The sequence below is a fragment of the Rhipicephalus microplus genome, chromosome 1 (assembly GCF_043290135.1).
Source record: "Rhipicephalus microplus isolate Deutch F79 chromosome 1, USDA_Rmic, whole genome shotgun sequence".
Classification (NCBI taxonomy): Eukaryota; Metazoa; Arthropoda; class Arachnida; order Ixodida; family Ixodidae; genus Rhipicephalus; species Rhipicephalus microplus.
In genome coordinates, this window is record NC_134700.1 from 7,997,140 (window position 1) to 8,019,072 (window position 21,933).

At 46.6% G+C, this 21,933-nt stretch overlaps 1 protein-coding gene across 6 annotated transcripts in view; it reads left to right on the forward strand.

Annotated features, from left to right (window-relative positions):
• Positions 1-6,036: 6,036 nt before the first annotated feature.
• LOC119178190 (ATP-binding cassette sub-family C member 4) overlaps positions 6,037-21,933 on the forward strand; it is a 2,441,444-nt gene continuing 2,425,547 nt past the window's right edge. For all 6 annotated transcript variants that reach the window (XM_075869787.1, XM_075871012.1, XM_075871549.1 and 3 more), the window contains exon 1: positions 6,037-6,188. In XM_075869787.1, coding sequence (XP_075725902.1) covers positions 6,112-6,188 — 77 coding nt within the window. In that variant the 5' untranslated portion in view covers positions 6,037-6,111. The remainder of the gene's footprint in view (positions 6,189-21,933) is intronic.

Sequence of the window (21,933 nt, forward strand, 5' to 3'; positions counted from 1 at the left end):
TTCTGCAGCCAATTGATCTACCTTGTCGACCTTTCCAGCAGATTGGTATGGACCTACTAGGGCCGTTCCCGACGTCGGCTTTCGGAAACAAGTGGATCGTGGTAGCTACCGACTACCTCACCCGTTACGCTGAGACAAAAGCCCTGCCAAAAGGCAGTGCATTCGAGGTAGCTAAGTTCTTCGTCGAAAATATCGTCCTACGTCACGGCGCTCCGGAGGTCCGTATCACCGACAGAGGAACGGCATTCACTGCCGACTTAACTCAAGCGATCTTGGCATACAGCCAAACAAACCACCGCCGGACGACAGCGTACCACCCACAGACCAACGGCCTCACCGAGCGGCTTAACAAGACGATCGCCGACATGCTGTCAATGTACGTCGATGTCGAACACAAGACGTGGGACGCCATTCTTCCGTATGTGACCTTCGCATACAACACGGCGGTGAAGGAGACGACGCAGATATCTCCATACAAATTGGTCTACGGAAGGAGCCCGGCAACGACGCTCGATGCCATGTTACCCAACGTCACCGACGAAGAAAGCCTCGATGTGAGCGAGTACCTTCAACGTGCCGAATAAGCTCGACAACTTGCGCGTCTCCGTATCAAGAATCAACAGACGACCGACAGCCACCGTTACAACCTTCGACGACGCTTCGTGGAATACCAGCCCGGTGAACGTGTTTGGGTGTAGACGCCGATACGCCGACGTGGACTAAGTGAAAAGCTTCTGCGACGCTACTTCGGACCGTACAGGGTGGTTCGACGTCTCGGCCCACTTGATTATGAGGTTGTCCCCGACGGCATCACGAACTCTCAACGACGCCGATCGCGACCTGAAGTCGTGCATGTCGCGCGCCTCAAGCCGTTTCATGCGCGTTAACAATCTGAAACAGTGTTTTTTTGTATTATTGTTTCATCGTAATTAATTCATTGTACTTTCTTGCATTATTATTGTACCTTCATCTTTGGTTAAAGCACCGGGACGATGCCTTTTTTTCAGAGGGGGGCAATGCCACGTTCCATTTCCCAAGTTTTCGTTATCGTTCCAAAACACCACACAATTCTCAGCGCAAACCGCGCCTGCAGTTTTCCAGAAGGTTCCGGACTGTAGTAGATCATTTCGATAAGATCACGCCCACTGTGCGAACGGTACAGATTGTTCTGGAACCTACGCCACCGCCAGCGATAACGCTAGAACATTCGATGGCAAGAGTATAAATGCTGACGCGCTTCGCCGCTTGCCAGTTGTTGTTGATCGAAGGCCGACGCTCCGTTCGCCGCTATCAGTCCGAGACTGCTATCTGTGCAAGACTGCTGCTGTAATTGGACTTTCCGTTTACGGGGCACAGGTTCGCCCAAATAAACAGTTAAATCCCGACACGAAGTCTCCTGTCTTCGGCCACGTCACGACCCCGTGACAATATGCCGAACCACCTAATCTCCGCTTAATTTTTATTGTGTATTCTCAAAATACTCTTTTAAAAAAAATCGGCAGATCTCACTTATCTGAGACTCGACGTTATGCGAAGCATGCGGAGGGAAGATGGGCGCGTTGTAATTTTTTTTGTGTGACACGTCATTAAATGACGCTGAATATATGCACAAATGTTACAAGCACAGACATACGCTGAAGAGCTGCACATGTTTATATAAGCCATTCTTTGCACTTGTGCATCGATGCCAACTGGAACATGCGTATAGCAACACCAGAAGCTCATATGAAGCACCGACGCTCGCGAGGATGCTGGCTCGGGACACTGCTACATAAATCAACATCAGCGCATGATAACTAACTACAATTGACGTTAACCCGACTTGACGGCTGTATCAAAGGAGTACATGATGTTTGTAAAATTGGATAGGCAGCACTGCAACACCTATTGACGTTTCACGAAGATTAGCGTCTATTTGACAAGTATTTCCCAGACCTGGCGTAGCTCTGTGGTAAAATGCTTCATCGCCACGCAGAATGCTTGGGTTCGTCGGGTAGACGCTACTGATGTCGGGTATTTATTAATACTCGCGCGTTAAAATTGCCCATGTGTGTTCTCCTTGTTTCTGGGTAGCTACTAAGTGTCAATCGCCTGTGGCACACACCCGCATTCCAGCAGCACATACCCGCCCGTGGTTATGTGCCACTGTCTCGTGGGAAGTGTTTGACGACGTACGTGAAGGTATTTTGCCATTATTCATGTCTTCGCCAGCGCGTCATATTCGTCAAACCATCCTGCCCTTCCATGCTAATTTTGGTTCACGCCATGTTAAGGGGGGTGATCACGAAAGCACCCAAACATAAGTGGCTAGATAGATATATAGATAGATAGATACGCTCAAAGCCGCCGAAGTTCACTAAGAAATGCTTCGCATTTAAAAGGGCCTGCTAGGACCTCCCATTGCTCACCATGCACTTCCCATCAACTGATTTTCTCTAAAAAAATCCTGCCCCCCCCCCCCCCCCCCCACGCAAACGATACTGCGCAACTGTCAATATGCCTGTTTTCAAAAGGCGGCTTATCGCGCCTGTTTTTACACCTGAAAAACTAAAGCTTCAACGTTCTGAGCGCCATCAGTAACTTTGTATATTTATTCAGTCTTGAACCATGCTACGTTGGAACCATCGGAAAACGAGGAATCTCCGAGTGATTATCTTTACTACTTCATGAGAGCTATAGACAGAGAGTTTTATACAATAATACCTAGAGGAGGATCTGGCGCTTGTGTCTACATGGGCTCCTTCAGTGGCGCTTTACCCCCATGGGAAATATGGGAAGTAGTTTTCGGACCTGCTTCGGATGGATCACGTTCTTGAGATTCGCGACGCTTGTTTGCTGAGTGTAAAATAAATTGATATGAAGTTATGTCTAATTGAAACTTGCTTCATTTATTGTACGCAAACTTTGCTGCAAAAGATTTTTGTGACTAGACAGTAGAAGTGAAACCTAGAAAAAATTTAACCACCAGGGTATGCATTGCTCTGCCACTGCGTTCCAGATTTGGCCTCAAGATGTAATCACTTATTCTTTATGACGTTTCAAACTATTCTTGTTCTGCCCTCGAAAGTACGCAATATATATTTATGCAATTAGTAGCACAGTATTTACTGAGAAAGACTTAACGTTCCGTCTGCTGCGATGACAGGTGCGTCTGTTCAAGTGATCTGTCCCCAACGCACCTCTCGTTTTATTGTGAAGTCGAGTCAAAAGAGCGTGGCGTTGCGTCTACTTCGCGTCGCCGTCGTTCTGCAGTTTATTTCAACGAGTTTCAGCAAGACGCACGAATAACAAATGTGAACTCGTTGAAATATCCTGCACTGATACGGTACGCTACATCGATGCGCCGCGGTGAGTGGACGACGCTTCGCTAAAATTGTCAAACACGACTTATACAGCTCAAGCGTTGCAGTAAATTAGGAGGCCTAGCAGTTTTTGGCTGCTGTGAACAACAAAGACGCAGCTTCAGTTCTTTGCACCCACCCCACTAGCCACTCTACGCGAAGAACGAAACTGAAACTGTAGAAAAAGATCCGTAGACAGCTCGCTGGCTAACGAGATCTAATCCGAAACCTGTACTTCCCATTATTCCCACGAGGGTACACGATCGCAGCGCAAGATTCCTCTCTAGGTATTAAATGCGAAGTATTTCTTAGCGAACTTTGGCGACTTTGAGCGTATCTATCTATCTATCTATCTATCTATCTATCTATCTATCTATCTATCTATCTATCTATCTATCTATCTATCTATCTATCTATCTATCTATCTATCTATCTATCTATCTATCTATCTATCTATCTATCTATCTATCTATCTATCTATCTATCTATCTATCTATCTATCTATCTATCTATCTATCTATCTATCTATCTATCTATCTATCTATCTATCTATCTATCTATCTATCTATCTATCTAGCCGCCTACGACATTTAGCTCTCCTGGCCGTTTTGGTAATGTTACCGATACCAAACTACCAAACGAGGTATGGCATAAAATGACTGAAGGAAGAAGATATTTCACTAGTCATAACATGAAAATTGTGACATAAATGTCATGAATGTGTTGATTTACACTTCATAATCCTGCAGCTCTTGCGGTGGTTTCGTTCACATGGCATGTTACAAAACTGGTATGGTATGGCATGATTGCATGGTGAACACAAGCGAGAGACCCTAATATGAAAATCATGACATGCGTGTGATGTAACAACATGACTACAAGCCACGCTCATGATGCGCTCACGTCCCTTTCGCTAGCGTCGCATATACCAAATTGGGTATTACAGTACGTGAATGGATGACGAAGGTGTGTGACTGGTGCAAGCATGATTATTATGGGATACGTGTCATGTAACAACATGACTACATGCCACGCTCATGATCCGCTGGTGGCCGTTTCGCTAGCTTCACCTGTACCAAATTTGGTAATACGGTACGTGACTGGATGACGAAATTATGATACGGGTGCAAACATGATAAATATGAAATGCGTGTCATGTAACAACATGGCTACATGCCACACTCAAGGCACCAATACATTTCGACGTGACGCGGTGCGCGTGCTCGCTGGCGTTCATGTCGTCGCGTCACGCCGGTGTTGCACGCCAGGCGCCGGTCCTGCCATATATATACTCGTAGTGGCGCGCCGCCCTGCGTTACTTTAACGCATGCGCGTTTCAGCACGTCTGGCATCCCTCCGTCACGAGAAGAGGGAGGCACAGTGTTGTCTGGGTAACGCATTGGCGCGAAATGCAGCATGTCGCATTTCGCGCCAGTTGCCGTCGGGCTGCGCCGACGGACGCTGGTCGCGCCTGGCTTTAGATTATAGAGTGCTCGCGTTTTGCTAACGTAGCGTCGCTGTGCTCAGCGTGCGCGCGCGTCAACGCTACAGTGGAGTATATTGGCCACGAGTGTTGAAGATTGGGCGAGTTGGTTCGTCGTACTTGAACTTGTATAGCGCATTACGGGGAAGAAGAAACAGCGCTCTGTCCTCTTGTGTCGGTCTGCTCGGCCGTTTCTTCTTCCCCGTAATGCGCTATACAAGTTCAAGGAGTATATTGGGCCCTTCATAATGCGCTCGCGGCTGTTTTGCTAGCTTCACAATTTAGTGTTGCGTGACGTCAATTGGTGACGATACATATGACTGGTGCAAACATGTTAATCCTTACACGCATGTCATGTCATAACACAACAACATACCACGCTCATAGCGTGCTCGCGGCCGTTTCGCTATCTCCACATATGCTAAATTTGGTACAACGTGACGTGAATAGATGACGAGGCTAAAAGACACATCTAAGCATGATAATCATGACACAGAAGTCATGTGACATATCAACACTTCTCATTCGTGCTTCGCATATCATCGATTCTCACTCTACGTGGGACCGGCCAATTTTTTTATTGTATGAAACTCTAAGGCTATAGCAATGTATAGTAGATTACTAATACCAGCACTGAGTTGGCGGTAAACAAACTAAGCGCTATGACTAAAATATAGGAGCTACTTATTTCCATTGATATTAAAAAAAACTTGCTACCGTATTTTCTTGTGTCGTGGCAACACTGGGTCAATATGCCCTATAATATGCCCTATACTTTATGACACAACACTACCACTGATAACGTACAATGGCGGCGTTCTTTGGCAATCAATGGGGCTTGTGCCAATGAAGGCTATATCTGTGTTTGAAGGCGTTCAGTTCCTAGGTCCTCTTTAAAAAAGAATTTTTGTTCACCCGAGTAAGTATACTAATGCACGTCTGTCAAAATAAACAACATAGAATTGTCATTGTCGAAGAGCTACAGTCACAAGAATCGTTGCGGAGTGCAGCTATCGACGGCTCGTACTTGGGAATGTTTAGCGCCTTGTCTCGCGAAAGCGTGCAGCCAAGAGCCGACGTCAGCCAAGTGTAACGACCGCCAGTCATAAACGGGCGAGATAGCGGATGAAGTAAACAGCCTCGTAAAAGTTTCTGCGCACCAAGAGATCATGGGAAAACGCTCTATCGTAATTGGTACAATCACAAGACGCCGTATCTTTTGCCGGCAAGTGGCACACCGTGCGGGTGCAAGTTTTCACTGGTCTATTGTAACTGTGTGGCCTATACATGGAGCGGGAGCTTGAGATTCGGCAGCCTCCCAACCCCGTCGAGACAGCCAGCTGCATTTCCAGGCTTCTGTTCAGGTTTGTCTAAGCTCTGGTTTTCTGGACATAGTGAAGGCCCTGAGGCGTGCCGAACTTCATGCGCATCTGTATATTCTTCCCCACATTAGGGCAGCACGCCAGTGAACTAATGTTTCGTGTAGGTGCATAAAAATTAGTCGAAAGCATGTAGCCACAAGCAAATAGTAAGATAAGCTGTTACTAACTTTCTAGGGCACTTGATAACTTTTTGGGACCTCTTTACTACTTACGTTAGCAGATACATAAAGGTTGCAACGGTTACTACCAATTCCACATCGTTACTAACTTCTCGTCATGCACCTTCACAACGAACTTGTTGAACAAACCTTTGAGGTTAATATTTTGGGTATCTAATAGCCTATCTGCTAACATGGGGATCCATTCAAGTTCATAGAGGGGATATGTGCAAGCTTAGTACCAGGCACTGGGTCTTTATAATAGGCCAGGTAGATGCGCTATTATGCGAAATACAGCTAACATAATAGTTGTCTAAATTTTGCTCCGAGTCGGGAGGTGTTTATTGAGAACGCTCGGCGGCGGAGCACTGGATGAGGTGAGGCTACGGAAGCGACAACAAAGTCCTCATCCTCTTTTTTACCGACGTCTCTTTCCCACTCCAGAGGCACTATCACACTTCTTTTCGAGCAGACCAAGTACGCCGGGGGAGTCTCTTATCATTAGGTGATTAGCTTTAGCCAGGCTGCACGGCGGGCTTGTTGATTATCCATAATATCCGAGGTATAGCGCATCCAGGATGGGACAGAGAAGAAGACACACAACACATACAGCGCTAACACATACACAGCCGGGCTAGGTATGTGGCTTCAGTTTTTGGAGAACATCGACCGCTAGGTGTGAGGTGCGAGATCATATAGCTTACCTGACTGAAACGGTCGATGATGACATAAGGGCCATCGTAGCATACAAAGAACTTCGTTCATAGACTACGTGTCTGTACTGGGGGTCCACAACCACACAAAATCACCAGGGGCATTGCTCACAGAATGACTTTTATGGTTGTATCGGGCCTTTGACGCGGTCTAAAAAGCCAGCGTGCAAATTCGCACTATATTTGACGAGATTCCTTTCCCCGACAGAGAATGTGAGCAACGGTCAGCGGTCGTCAAAGGGAGGATGGAATCCAAAGCGTAACGCGGTGGGCGTGTGTAGAGAAGAAAGCATGGGAATTTTGGTTCGTCTCTTGCTGTGTTGAAGGCGTATGTTTTAAACGCAAAGATCTCGTTCTTATGAATGGACGCTATGTTCGCACGATTCGTAAGTCTATTTGTTTGAGGATGGTAGGGTTTTCAATGCCAAAACGTAAAATTATGCGTGATCGAATCGCGGGAAAGGTCACAGGATCTAATCCCGGCTGTGACGGCTGCGTTTGCGATGAAGGCGAAAATGCTGTATAGGCCCGTGTGTTCAGATCTAGGTTCACGTTAAAAAACCCTTGGTGGTCAAAATTTCCGGAGCACTCTACTACGGCGTCTCTCGTAATAAAGAATGGGATAGTAAACACCACATATCAATCAGGAGGCCGGGATCAGCAACAAAAGAGATAGCAGCAGTAGTCGCTGAGGGGATGGCGGCCGTCTCACAGCACTGTGTGTGGTAACAGATACACACGACTATCCATCAGTTACCCACGTAGGACCATGTGAGATCAATGCCCACTTGATCAACACCTATAGGTGGCAGAGGCTGCAGTTGACCAGCGAAAACTTTTGTGAAATGCTTGGGACGCTGACACCTCGTGCGGCTGACAACATACTGTCCGATAGTCTGATGGATTCGTAGCCAGTACGAACGCCCTTCAGTTGATACGGAGTACGCACTTACCTCAAGATGCCTGAAGTGGTGTCATCATGCATGGCACATATAACACAGAAGAAAGACGCTTGCTGACCCCACCAATAGCAGCAAAGACGCAGTTGCACTGCAAATCTTCTTGTATAGTATTCCATCGCAAACACCGAACCGATCCACTATCGTAGAATTCGGAGTGGCGGCAAAGTATAGGTGGGTCCTTCAGCTGTTCAGCCTTGACCATGTAGGCGTCGGGGAAGCAAGAACAAGGGAAGACAGGCAATGATTTATGTTTCCTGCGTCCGGGTTGGTACATTTTAGTGGCTGTCTTGAAAAGCATTCGGCGTCGGCATGGGTCGGCATGGCACCGGCCGGTCTTGCAGGAGACAGTGAAGTCAAACTCTTGTAATCTGAGGGCCCAGCGTACAAATCGCCCAGGTGGCTCACGCAGACTCAGCAGCCAACGAAAGTAGTTGTGATCTGTCGGGATCGTGAAATGCCGTCCGTACTTATGTATGACCAAAATGTATGAGCGGCGAAAATTACGGCAAGACTTTTCTGTTCAGTGACGGAATAGTTGCGAGCGGCCAGCATAAGCGATTACATGTTCCTTATCGCCAATGCACTGGGCGAGTAAAGTACCAGCGTCCGCACTAATGGCCTCTCTGTGAACTTCTGTTGGGGCGGAGGGGTCGAAGTGCTGACAGCATTGGTTGTGAAATCGAAAGACTCTTCAGCTGTCAAAAAGAGGCCTCACAATATTCTGCCCAGTGGAATGGTGCATCCTTTCGCACAAGGCGTCTCAGTGGGTCACCGGTAGATAAGGTGACGAAACTACCAGCACAGTCCTAGGTAACTGCGCAGCTCCTTGACCGACCGCAGAGGATGGAATTATTTGATGATCATAGTCTTCTGCGGGTCAGCTCGAATACCACCTTTGTCTACAAGGTAACCTAATATGAGTGCTTGCCGCTCATCGAAATTGCACTTCTTTAAATTCAGAAAAAGCCCAGCGTTCTTTATAGAATCCAACACAATGTCTAGACGCAGATAGTGTTCGTGTAATTTACGTCGAAAAAGGACATTGTTGAGTCAGCACATATACATCCCCCTCGGGGGCTACGCAGGATTCTATCCATAAACAACTCGAAGGTTGCGGGAGCGTTGCACAGACCGAATGGCGTAGTATTGAACTCGTGGAGCCTATCCGGAGTCACCATTGCCGCCTTTTCTTTGTTCACCGAATCCATCGGTGACCCACATGGTGAAGAATACGTGCATACGTCTACCTGTCCATGAGTCTTTATCTCCATTGTTTATACTAGCCGGTGCCTTCAACTTCACTTTTCACTTTTTATTTCCTTAAGGGCCCCCTCAAAAGGGGCATTACATAAGGGGCGGGGTTACCATTGGGCGACATAAATACATAATGATAATACACAATTATACATACAAAAATTATACGTAAACAATATATGTATATATATATATATATATATATATATATATATATATATATATATATATATATATATATATATATATATATAATTATAAAATAAAAGAGCACATTCACGAAACTTTGATAGTTGTTTACTCTACGTTTCGGCCGTGGCACGGTTTTCGTCAGGAAGGCCGTGCCATGGCCGAAACGTAGAGTAAACAACTATCAAATTTTTGTAAGCGTGCTCCTTTATTTCTTAATTATATTTGCACCAGACCCACAAAATTTCTTTTTTGAATCATATATATATATATATATATATATATAACAATAATAATAACATATATATATATATATATATATATATATATATGTTATTATTACGGGGCAGTGGGCATGGCTCTGTATGGATGTATGGCGTCTGATGGTGTATGACGTCTGACGAAGCAAGCTGTAATAGAACTTCTGAAAAAAGATTAGTGAATCAATGCGGCTCCGGGATGACAATGAATCTAAGCCGAATCGTGCATTCAGTAGTGGTACGCTTGTGTGATATGAGTACGATGAATGAATGAATCTTGCCGCGTGATTTTTGACTGATTCGAGTGCATTGATCAGATATGCTTGACGTGGGGACCATATCGGGGATTCTTACTCATGTTTCGAGCGTACAAGTGTTTTAAATGATAGTAGTTTGACGTGAGGGGGTGCATGACGTAAATGGCGTTTTAAGTATCCCAAGGTTCGGTTAGCTGAGGCAGTAACGCGCGATACATGAACAGACCAATCTAAATCATATGAAAGAGAGACACCATGGTACTTAAATGAGTCTACTTTTTTCTCAGGGAGTATTGCTGATGTGATAGGGCATATAGAAGGGCTGATGTCTGCGGGTGAAAGAAATTACTTTACATTTATTAGGGCTAAGGGTCATTAGCCAGTCGTCACACCAGCGTTGCACTTTGTTAAGGTCATCTTGCAGGGTACTGTGGTGAGAGTCGTTATTAATTGCGCGATATATGGCACAGTCGTCGGCAAACAGACGGATATGAGAAGAGACATGGAGGAGAAGGTCGTTAATGTAAATAAGGAAGAGTAGGGGATCCAGGACACTTCCTTGCGGGACGCCAGACGTAACAGGGAGAGGTGCGGATGTATGATTATTGACATGCACTGACTGATTACGGTCACAGCGCAATTCACCAATCCAGTTTAGAATGGTTGGGGGCAAGTTAAAACGGGATAGTTTTAGTAATAGCCGTTTATGAGGTAACTTGTCAAATGCTTTGGCATAATCGAGAAAAAAAGCGTCAACCTGGGTGTTTCTGTAGAGGTTAATGTGCAAGTCATGGGTGAAGATGGCAAGTTGCGTCTCACAAGATAAGCCTTTGCGAAAGCCATGTTGGGCAGGGTGAAAGTAGTTAGCGGTGTCTAGGAAGTGCATGATTTGGGTGTAGATTACATGTTCCATTATCTTGCAGGGTACACTTGTAAGAGAGATTAGATTGGATGGTACTTAAGAGGTGAATTTTTATTTCCTGATTTGTAAATCGGAACGACCTGCCCGCTCTTCCAATCGATGGGAATACTGAAGGATGATAAAGACTCAGCGAATATTAGTTTCCAGTAAGACGCGCACACTTTTTTTTGTATTTTTTAACAGTTTAGAATTGAGATCGTCTACCCCGGATGCTGATGATAATTTTAGTTTTTTGATTATTAGCATTATGCCATTTTCGGTGAATTCGATGGGCGGTATGACAGCGTGTAAACGTGGAGGCAGTGACAGTCAATGAGTGGCAGGTTCAGTAGTAAAGACAGATGAAAACGCGACGTTAAACGCATTGGCACACTCTTGGTCAGTGATAATTATGTCATTATGATCTGTGAGGATTATAGTTTCAGGTACCTTGGGTTGCAAGATTTGCCAGAATTTTTGGGGGCTGTTATCTAATACACTGGGTAGAGTATCATGAAAGAAGGAACATTTTTCGCGACTAACAGCTAAGAGGTAGTCTTTCTCTGCCTCATATTATTTGCTCAACGTCACAAGGGAATTGTGTTGCTTTGCGGAGCGAAATGGCCTTTTCTTCTTGTTTTTTAGGGTTCTTAACTTTTTTTGAACCATGGTTTATGATGATTGGTTCGAACAGTTATAACAGGAATATGTTTAGAAGCAAGTTCAGTAAGTTTTCTATGAAATATCGAGCAATTATCTTGCAGTGTGTGGTTGTGGAATTCGGAACAGTAGATAGGGTACAAGGAGATAAGTTCGTTGTTGATCGCGTCTTAGTTACCTTTGCCATACAAGCGTATTGTTTTATCCCATGATTCTTGTTTCGGAAAGGCAAAAGCGAAAGCGGCATGAATCACTTTATGGTCACTAATTTCTTTCAGCTGAGTCATTGAAGATAAACTGGAAGGATTGTTAGTTAAAATGAGATCTAGAATGGCGGCTGAGTCCTGTGTGACGCGCGTATTTTCCGACACAAGCTGAGTGGAGTTATAATTGAAGCAAACATCAAGAAAACTGTTTTCTACTTGGCATAGTGACGACGGTGGATTGTCATTCCATTTAATATGAGGAAAATTAAAGTCTCCGAATAGCAAAATGTGCGCGTTTGCGTATCTTTTTGTTAGTGTGTCTAGCACACAGTTCAGTTTATCACTTAATTCACTGCTTGCTCGAGGAGGACGGTAGCACACACCCAGTAAGATAACTTGCGGAGTTGAACGAAAGAGCAGCCATAACGTTTCAAAGTCCCTTGTGTTAGCAACAACCGAACAGGGCAACGTATCCTTAACAGCAATGAGTACTCCGCCACCCCGGCAATGCTGACGGTCGTTGCGGAAAACATTGAAGCCGGGTAGATCATCAAGGACCTCCACATCGGAAATACCATCTGTTAGCCATGTTTCGGTGAGTAGTAATAAGCTACACTCGGATGAAAGGACAACGCTAGATATGATGTCACGTTTGGGTAAGAAACTTCGTATGTTAGTATAGATTGCTGAGAAAATAGTGGTAGGGCTAGGCGACGTTGTCGGACATCGAGTTGTTTGACCCAGCCGTAGGGATTGCTATTTCGATTCTTTGACGCATTTTGTACTTTCATCGTAGATGTACTTTTTTGAACATATGAACAATGTTTTGTAGCGCAGTGAAAAAGGGACCGATTGGCTCCTGGCCAATGCAAGAAGATGTTTACGTGCGTTTTACACAGGGCGAGAAAAATCTTCGCCGATTCTATAGTTTATGGCTTTTAGTTTGCGGCTATTGGACAAGCCTTTTTCTTCTATCTTAAACAACGAAAATTTAATTATTATGGGGCGGTTGCGACCATTGCAGTGGCGGCCGAGGCGATGCGCGCGTTCGATATGCTCCGGGTTCAGGGTTATGTCCAAGTGATTTGCGCAGAACCGAATGACTTTTTCTTCTACAAGAGCTGCAGATTCAGATGGACCAGGGTCGGAGTTCCCGAAAAATATAAGGTTATTTCTACGGGCTCGGTTTTCACCGTCGTCGATTCGCGATTCCATATCAGAGATAGCTCGCATCGCCTTCGAAGCGTTTGCTTGAACTGATTCTACCTCTCGCTGCAGTGTGTCTATGTTTTGGCAGTGGTTCTCGACGAAGTCCATCCTTTCGGTAAGCTCAGATATTGTGCTGTTTCGACCAGCTCACTTTTCAGACCTTTTATCTCGGTCAATAATTGAGATTGTCCGGCGGATAACTTCTGCAATTTGACTCGCAGGTCGCGGGATCAAATCCCGGCTGTGGCGGCTGCATTTCCGATGGAGGCGGAAATGTTGTAGGCCCGTGTCATCAGATTTGGGTGCACGTTAAAGAACCCCAGGTGGTCAAAATTTCCGGAGCCCTCCACTACGGCGTCTCTCATAATCAAATAGTGGTTTTGGGAAGTTAAACCCCACAAATCAATCAATTAACTTCTGCAATTCTGTTAGGATAGTGTTAAGATCGGGACCAGGGTTTCTTTCAACGGGGCCAGGATTACTTTCAACGTCACCCGAGAGCAGTAACAAGAGGCGTGAGACAGGAACACGATCTACGACAATCGAAAGCAAACACTGGGACTTGGTAGCACTACCAAAAGGTAGTCAATTGATTTTTTTGCAAAAAGGCTGTACGAATGACTAACCTGCATGTTGAAAAGAAGTGACTTAGTCGACTGTTTCGTGGCACAGCCACCGAGCCCACAGGTGGGTGCCCGAGGATGTTGCTCTTTTAAAGCCGATCCGGTGGTTGACGTTAGTGACGTAGGCAGCTCCCATGACGCAGTGGTGCTCAGGCTCACGCCGGGTGTCGCCAATGGAAGCTGGGGTGTGGCTGGCATCGCTTGATGAAGGACGACCGGTGCATAGCCAGTGCGCTGATCCACGTAAGATTAAAGTGCGTGTGGGATGGTTTAAATGGTAGGGGGCAGGGCAGCGCAGATGAAAGCAAAAGCAAACACCTGCATGTTGAAAAGAAGTGGCTCAGTCGACTGTTTTATGGCACAGCCACCGAGCCCACAACGATTACATTATAAACTTTTTGACCAACAGCTTCGACCACCCGTCGTCATGCACTCCTTGGAGATGCACTGATTTTTCTTAAAGTTCGCACACTGAAATTACCAATCTTTGTTGGCGACGTTCCTTGGTTGGTATAAAGTACCAGTCACCGTCACTGCATCGCGCCTAACTACAGTCAATCTTAACGTGACCTGACAGCTGTATCGTACAATAAAAAAGCATACCGACTCTTTTTGGTAGGTTCTGACTTGCCACGTATGCGACTGTTTTTAGTGAGACAGGGTGACTCTCTTGGTGGGTGAGAGTGGGCTCGCTCTAGAAGAGTCCCCTGACCCTCCCAGGAAGAGTGAAATTGCTCTTTCGCGAAGGATCACATACCACTTTTTATGGAGTCAGGTGACTTGTCGGTGACGCCCCTATGTGGGTCAAGTGGCTCTAGCTGCCGTATTCGTGAACCAGCCTTAACTTATGGCAGTAAGGCTACTTACGAAAGGACGAGAAAAGTATAAGAAAAAGTCACAGCTTTGCTCCAAAGGCGTAGCAATGAACGTGATAGCAACAAATTGGAAGGCCACGCGCAGAATGGCATGCAGATTGAAACGTGCCCCGCGTTTATTACGCAGAAATAACGCACGAAACCTACTAACAGGTACAGATGAACGCAAACAAGCGTCTCAGTTTTAAACAAGCGTCTCAGTTGTTACTTCGCTGTGTTTGAAAAGCGCGCCTTTTTTGGAAACAGAGACTGTAGAACAATTGCAGTGACCTTTGTGCGCTCGGTAACTACAACAGAACCGTTCCAATCAAAGCCCAAGGCGAGGCAAGACGTATGATTCTCCCCATGGCGAAATAAGGGCGTAGAGTGAGCGTAGAGTGAGCCTCTACGCCTCTCCTCTCCGCGGGGCAAAGAACGCAAGGGAAATGAGAGCGCGCGCCGCCGCGTTATGACGATGTGGTGATGCGCGCTCATTGCGTCATCTTGCTAGTAAAGCAGAAAACACGATAGTTCCCCCTAAATATTCGTCACCCGAGGTAAGTGGTAGATATAAATAGCTTGCCCTATGAATTTCGAAGGATGTGCTTTTCGGTGACTAAGTGGATAACGCGTCGCACTAACGTTTCGAAGGACCCACGTTCGATTCCGTGCGCCGGAGTCTTTTTTGAGATTACTTTTCTTTCTTGCTTTTTCACACACACACACACACACATACACACACACACACACACACACACACACACACACACACACACACACACACACACACACACATATATATATATATTGTGACGATTGAACGCGTTTATTTACAGAATGGAATTATTGCGAGAGGTAGAGCTCAGAGACAGAAAGAGAAAAACGAGATGCTCGTGAGCCCGAACAGCTTTGACCTAGTCGTCTTCATGTGCCCATCGAGGTGTGTCATTTCCCCGTTTGTAGACGATGCCCACTGGGCGAGTCAGTAGGAAGATTGATGGTGATAAGGCTTGAGGCGCGCGACGTGTGTCAGCTGTGTCTTGCTAGATTGTCGACCATTACTCGTGATGACGGAGATGACTTATGTAACGTTATGTAACGTCAAGCTCTTTTTGCCCCACACTGAACTGCCAGAGACAGGAGGCACCGCCTGGTCGGGAAGAATGCATTAGTGAAAGAAAGCATACACAGACCGCAGAGATCAGAAAGGTGAAAATGAGAAAGGGGAAAGAGATGGAGGGGGAAGTGGAAGAAAGAGTGGAAGGGGGCGCCTCGGGGGGGTGGGGGGGGGAGTCCAGGGAGGTTGGTTCGGACTGTCATGGTGGATGGACGTGTTGTTTGAGCGCTCCGAGTCGACATCGCCGATAAGTGTTTTTGCATGTTTTGAGCTTGTCTTTATAATTATAAGGCAGCAGTTGAAATCTTCGTAGCACTTGTTTTATGGTAGGGATTTTTCTGGGGCCAGTCACAAGGTATAATTATATCATGCGGGTGTGTGTGTTTGAATTTTTTGTTTTTTTTCTTTTGCCACCCCATGGGGGAGGTGCGCGTACCCTCAAATTTTTGTAGTAGAGCTTAGACTTTTTTTTCGTAGTGTAGGGCTCGAGTTTAGTAATTATCGAGTAAGGGGCAATTGATGTCAGAAAAACATGGTTAAAAAGACTGTAAAGTGTTCAGGATGTGGAGTGGGTTTGAAAGTGGACCCAAGTGTAGAAGCGGATGGAGAAGAAGCAGACGCGAAGTGTAGGCAATGTGAGGTCGAGGAAAAATAGAGAAAATGATGGTTGCCCAGAGTGAACTGCTGACGAGAATCGCCGAGCTCGAGACTGCATTGGTGAAAGAGCAAGAGAAAACGAGGGCAATGGGAGAAAGACTGAAGTCCGCCGATGAAGCACTAGCCAAGGTGATCAGAGGAGTGGCCTACGGAGAAAACAGTAGGGAACCGGCAACCAGAACGGCGGAGAAGGAAGAGCAAGCAAGTTTGGAAAAAAACAGGTTCAGACGGTTCAATTGTCGCAAGGCCCAGCTTCAGCGAGGTAGTGGTGGGGCTGGGAGGGGACAAAGCAGCCGGCGTCACAGGTGTAAGTAGCCCCCAGGTGCAAGACGTTCATGCTGAAAAGTCACAGCATGTGATAATCGCCGGGGACTCGAATTTAAATCGATGCACAGAAGCCATCAAAGACAGGGTAACAGGTGACAGGAGGGTTGCAGTAGGGGCGTTCCCAGAACGCAAGCTGAAAGCAGCCATGAGGCAAATGAGCGCAAAACTCAAAACTACAGCTGATAGACGAAACCTCGTGATAATTTCAGGCGGTTTAAACGATGTTTTAAATGAAGATACAACAAGACCAGCAACCAGACTGGCGAAAGGCGTCGATGACATGCGCGCGACTTCTCCTCAGGTACAGGTTGTGATATGCACGATACCAGAGGTACCGGTGCTTGATAGCAACCTGCAAAGAGCGGTTGTCGACGCAAACCAAGAGATATGGCAGATGAGTCGAGAGAAAGGCTTTCAGGTGGTGGAAATAAACAGAGAGGTGCATAGGTGGGGTGGTTTTCAACGAGACAGAATTCACTTCGATGGGCGGCTTGGTCATGAGGTGGGTTGACGACTTGCAGGACGCGCAGTAGCTTTTTTGGGAGGCAAGCGGGCCTTTCGTGGTGCAGGATAGCTTGTAACGAGTAAAACAGCCAGGAAGACCCTTTGACAGGTGGTATGGACAGATACAATTCCAAAGTGGCACCAGTATCTAAGATAGGTAGAGTCCGGGGCATAAATAGACGTAGCCACTAGCGCCGAGCCAATTCAGACATAGGGTATATTAACATGCAGGGTGGCCGAAACAGGCTGAAGTGTGAAGAGATAGAAGAACAGCAACGGGAAGATAGACCGATGGTATGCGGTTTTGTAGAAACACATCTCAGGGACATGGAACAACCTCCGAACAATCCGGACTAGGCGTGGGAATATTGTAATAGAACAGAAGGCAGCGGAAAGGGGGTGGTATTGGGGCATTCATTCATAAAAGTACAGATTGGCAAAGGTTCAAGCTGGAGTGCAAGGAACATTTATGGCTAAAAGGGAAAGTGGCAGGTTAAATGACACGCCTTAGTTTCGTGTACTTGTGGATGGGAGCAAAGGCCAGAGAGGAAAACCAGGCAATGGTAGAGTGTATATCAAAGAACATTCAGGAGTTTGGAAGAGACTGCGAGATACTTATACTAGAAGACATGAATGCGCACTTATAAGATATAGATGAGTATACCGACCCGACAGGCAAAATGATCATGGATATGTGTGAAAGGTTTAATTTCATCATTTGCAACAGTACCGAGAAGTGTGAAAGGCAAATAGCATGGGAGGTATGAATGCTGCAGTCGACGATAGATTATGCACTGCTGTCACATAGGATGTATGATAAGCTCAGGGGAATGCATATAGATGAAGGTGGCTCCAGAAGTCTGGGTGGTGATCACAAACGGATCAAGCTAAGTTTTGGAAGAGCAGTGAAAGTGGGAAGGAAACAAGATGAGCAACTACAGAAAAATTTTTATCCAGATAGGCAAAATGAAGTAGCCTCTAAACAAATTGAGAAAGTAATCATGAAGGATCATAAAACAGTGTTTACATACATGAATCTAATTAGAATGTTTGAGCCAGAGCTTGCTAAGGCGCGTGACAAGTCACGTCGGAAAAGAAGACACAAACCCAAAACTTGGTGGGATCAGGATGTTAAGAGAGCCATAGCGAAATGTCAGGAAGCCTCTAGGGAGCACAGACATGCTAAGCAGCGGAGTGAACCAACAGATGATGTTTAAAGAAAATGGGAAACCTTTATAAGCTGCAGAAGGGATGCATCCCTTCTGATCAAGGAAAAGATTAGAAGAAAGGGAGCTCAGTGGCTGGCAGAAGTACATAAAAATAGAAAGGCAGCTGCGAAATTTCGGAACCATCTAAACTCCCAAAGAAATGAGAAGAGCCTAGAGCAGAGGTTATAACTACAGCCCAAGGTGCTAGGCTAGAAGGGGACGAAGCTTTTGAATATATAAGAACAAGGGTGACAGAAAAATTTCAACAAAGATGTGCTTTATGCACCACAATAGACAAGAATGAATCAAGTGTTGCAATGGCTCCATTTTCACAACGAGAGTGGGAAAGGACTGAGAAAAGGGTTCCTAGTAGTACATCAACAGGCCAAGATGGCATTCCAATTATGCTGATAAAGACATTAGGTCCGAAGTCTAAGCAGGCTTTCAGAGAGGCAGTGAGCAAACTAATAATCGATGGTGAAGTTCCCGATGGATGGAAACTTAGCAGGATGAGCATGATCTATAAAGGAAAGGGCGACAAGGCTGACATAAACAACTACCGTCCTATAACAGTGACATCAGTGGTCACTGATTCATGTATCATCAGAGCCGGGGCGCCATTCTCTTGAACGGCGTATCATTTCCACTAGTCAGCATCGGTCCTGAAATAGTCCACGTCACAGTCTTCCGGTTACCGCTGTGGGTAGGCGACGCGGCCCTAGCGACTGCCCTCTCCGCCTACGAAAATGTGCAACATATCCACGAGCCAGTGTTTAAGGGCCGCTCTCGGGTGGGCACAGGTGTCCGTGTAGCGCGAGTGGAAATGAAAAGTCAAATACCGAACTTTCTGACAGTACAAGGCTACAATGTCATGTGTGACTACCGGGGAGTCAAGAAAGTGTGCTCTAAATGCCGGAACGCTGGCCACATAGCCAAAGATTGTGCCACGCTCCGTTGCACGTGCTGCAACGTGTATGTACGTGCCACAGAGGGATGCGCAGAACCGTGCCGCATGTGCTCAGGCAGCCATGCAACAGCTGACCGCGTACGTCTCAAGTGCTTCGCAGCGGCTGCAGCAGCGGCAACTGAAGAACAAGTGTGCACCAACCTCACGCCCGCACTACAAGACAATTATCCGGTGCTCGAGCCTGAGAGAGACACTGACACAAGCGATACCGACGCGCATGCTGAACCACAAGACGCAGGAAACCTGCCTCTCTTGTCTGAGAAACCCTCGTCAACCTTTCACGCCCCGTCTGAGACCAACGACTCTTCGCCGGACGCCTATGAAGATCACAGCTCATCCAAAGTCGAAGCCAGAGTGCCCTTACTTAGCAGAGACCACGAGAGCTACAGCTCCGACTCAGTTGGCACCACCAGCAGCACTGAGGCGCGGAGAGCTTCGATAGGACGCGGCACCCGAACAACGGGACGCGCAGACGCTCCGGTCATCGGCCCAGAAAAAACCACAACGGTGATTATGCCACTGACAACGCCGAGCGCCCGCGCCGGCAAATACTCTGCTCAGACCCGCAAACTAAGCCTGTCTAACCTCATTTACCCGATTACAGGTGCGGCCGCTGGTGCGATTGTCGGTTCCAGCGCCATGAAAGTTGACCGTCCAGCCACGAAACGTGCCCACCCAGCGACCACGGACTCAGGGCTCTACGGACAGTAGTAAGCACCAAAAACTCGCTAATGCTGTGACGACGCCAGAGCATTTCTCTCACTCGTTGAGCGCTCGCCCCACCCTCTGCAAGGGGTTTCTCTGAAGTTTGCGCGCACTCTCCGTATTTTCAAAATGACTACGGTGCATTTTCTCTCCTTAAATGTCAGAGGTTTCAGACGCCGAGATAAGCAGAGAAAAGTCATGCACTTCGTAAGGTCACGACATGTCGATATTCTCTTCTTACAGGAATGTAATTTTAGAACTCCTTTTGAATTGCAATCCTTTTGTTCACATTTTGGAGTCGAAGCATTTTTTTCGCGGACTGATTCAAACATGTGCGGAGTCGGAATTGTTTTTTTGACACCAGCGTTACGTCAAAGAGCACACTGTGTTTTATGATTTTGACGGCCGCGCACTAGCAGTAGACTTTGACCTTCACGGCAGACGAGTAAGGACGCTCGTATTATATGCCCCAACTCAACGTGGGGGCACGGCCGACTTTTTCAATTCACTCGACTCATTTATGTTTGACACCAGCATTACGTCATTACCCCACTTTCTTAGTGGGGGATTTCAACTGTGTTGAGGACACCGACAGAGATGCGCACGGACGCAGACAAAGCAGACAATATAGTGGAGTTAGCACATTGGGACAACTCATCCGCAATTTCAAGCTCATGGATGCGTGGGTCGACACTCACAGGACCGACTTCGTTGCAACCTGGCAACGGGGTCTCAACATAACCCGGCTAGACCGCTACTATTTTCCTGAAGTGCTAGCCACACATATCCTTAGTTGTGAGGTCCTACGTTTCCCACCGGACGTTTCATGCATTACAGACCACTTTCCAGTGTCTGTAAAGCTATTCTTTGAACAATCCACTATATTTAGAAACCATTGAAAACTGGACACCACACTCATGCACGACCCGGGAAGCGTAGCATTATTGCGCATTGCACTAGAGCAAGCGTGCGATAGGCCACCCGAACCCCGTAACTAGGACGCATTGAAACACAGTTAGCGCGCCGAGATTATCAAAGCGGGGCACGAAAGAAAAGTGCACCTGACGAAAGAGATAAACGACACGCTACGGAAAACTCGCGTTGTATACGAAGAGGCGAGACGCTGACGTTCGCAATGCATGACTATCTTGATCAGTTAAAGGCGCGGTACGAACTTTTGCTTCGTCTTCGTTCGCGCACGGCTGCGCAGTCTTTCATCATCGCACGACCGGTTTCCGATCTGGCTGTTCTTCGAAGCGTCCGCAACGGCTCCTTGGGTGAACAAATGCATCTTCCTTTCGTTCAGTTGCCGAATGGCGAACAGTCCACACGAGCAGGAGACATAATGAAGGTCTTTGAAACACGATTTTCTTATCTTTTCAGGGCGGAGAATGCGAGCGGCGTGAACCATGCCACCATAGTTAATGAGTTTTGCGCGGGAGTTTCCCGCGTACCGGAGGAGCTCCGTGATGGTCTATGCAGCCCAGTGACGCTGGATGAATTACGCATCGTTCTTCAGCGCATGAACACAGCCGCCGCCGCCGGCCCTGACGGGATACTTTTGAGTTTCTACAAAACCTTCCTTGAAACAATACAAGATCACTTTTGACAATGCTGAATGGGCTTCTTGCCGACAGAATCAGACCGAATACGTTTCGTGAGAGCAGAGTTATACTCTTGCTTAAAAGAGAGGGAGAACCGTTCGATCCAAGGGCGTGGAGGCCTATTTCTCTACTTGACCCAGATTATAAGAAATTGACAGCCATTCTTTCAAACCGCATAACTACCATCCTACCGGAAATAGTAAGCGACATACAAACATGCTGTGTTCCAGGTCGTACGATCTATTCCTCGCTTGCGCTGACTTGCGACTTGTTCACGTATGCTACAAGAACACAAACATCTGGCATTTTTGTTTCCTTGGATCAGGAAAAAGCTTTTGATCGCGTAGAATGGAACTATCTCTTCGCTGTGCTTGAGTGCCATGGTTTCCCAG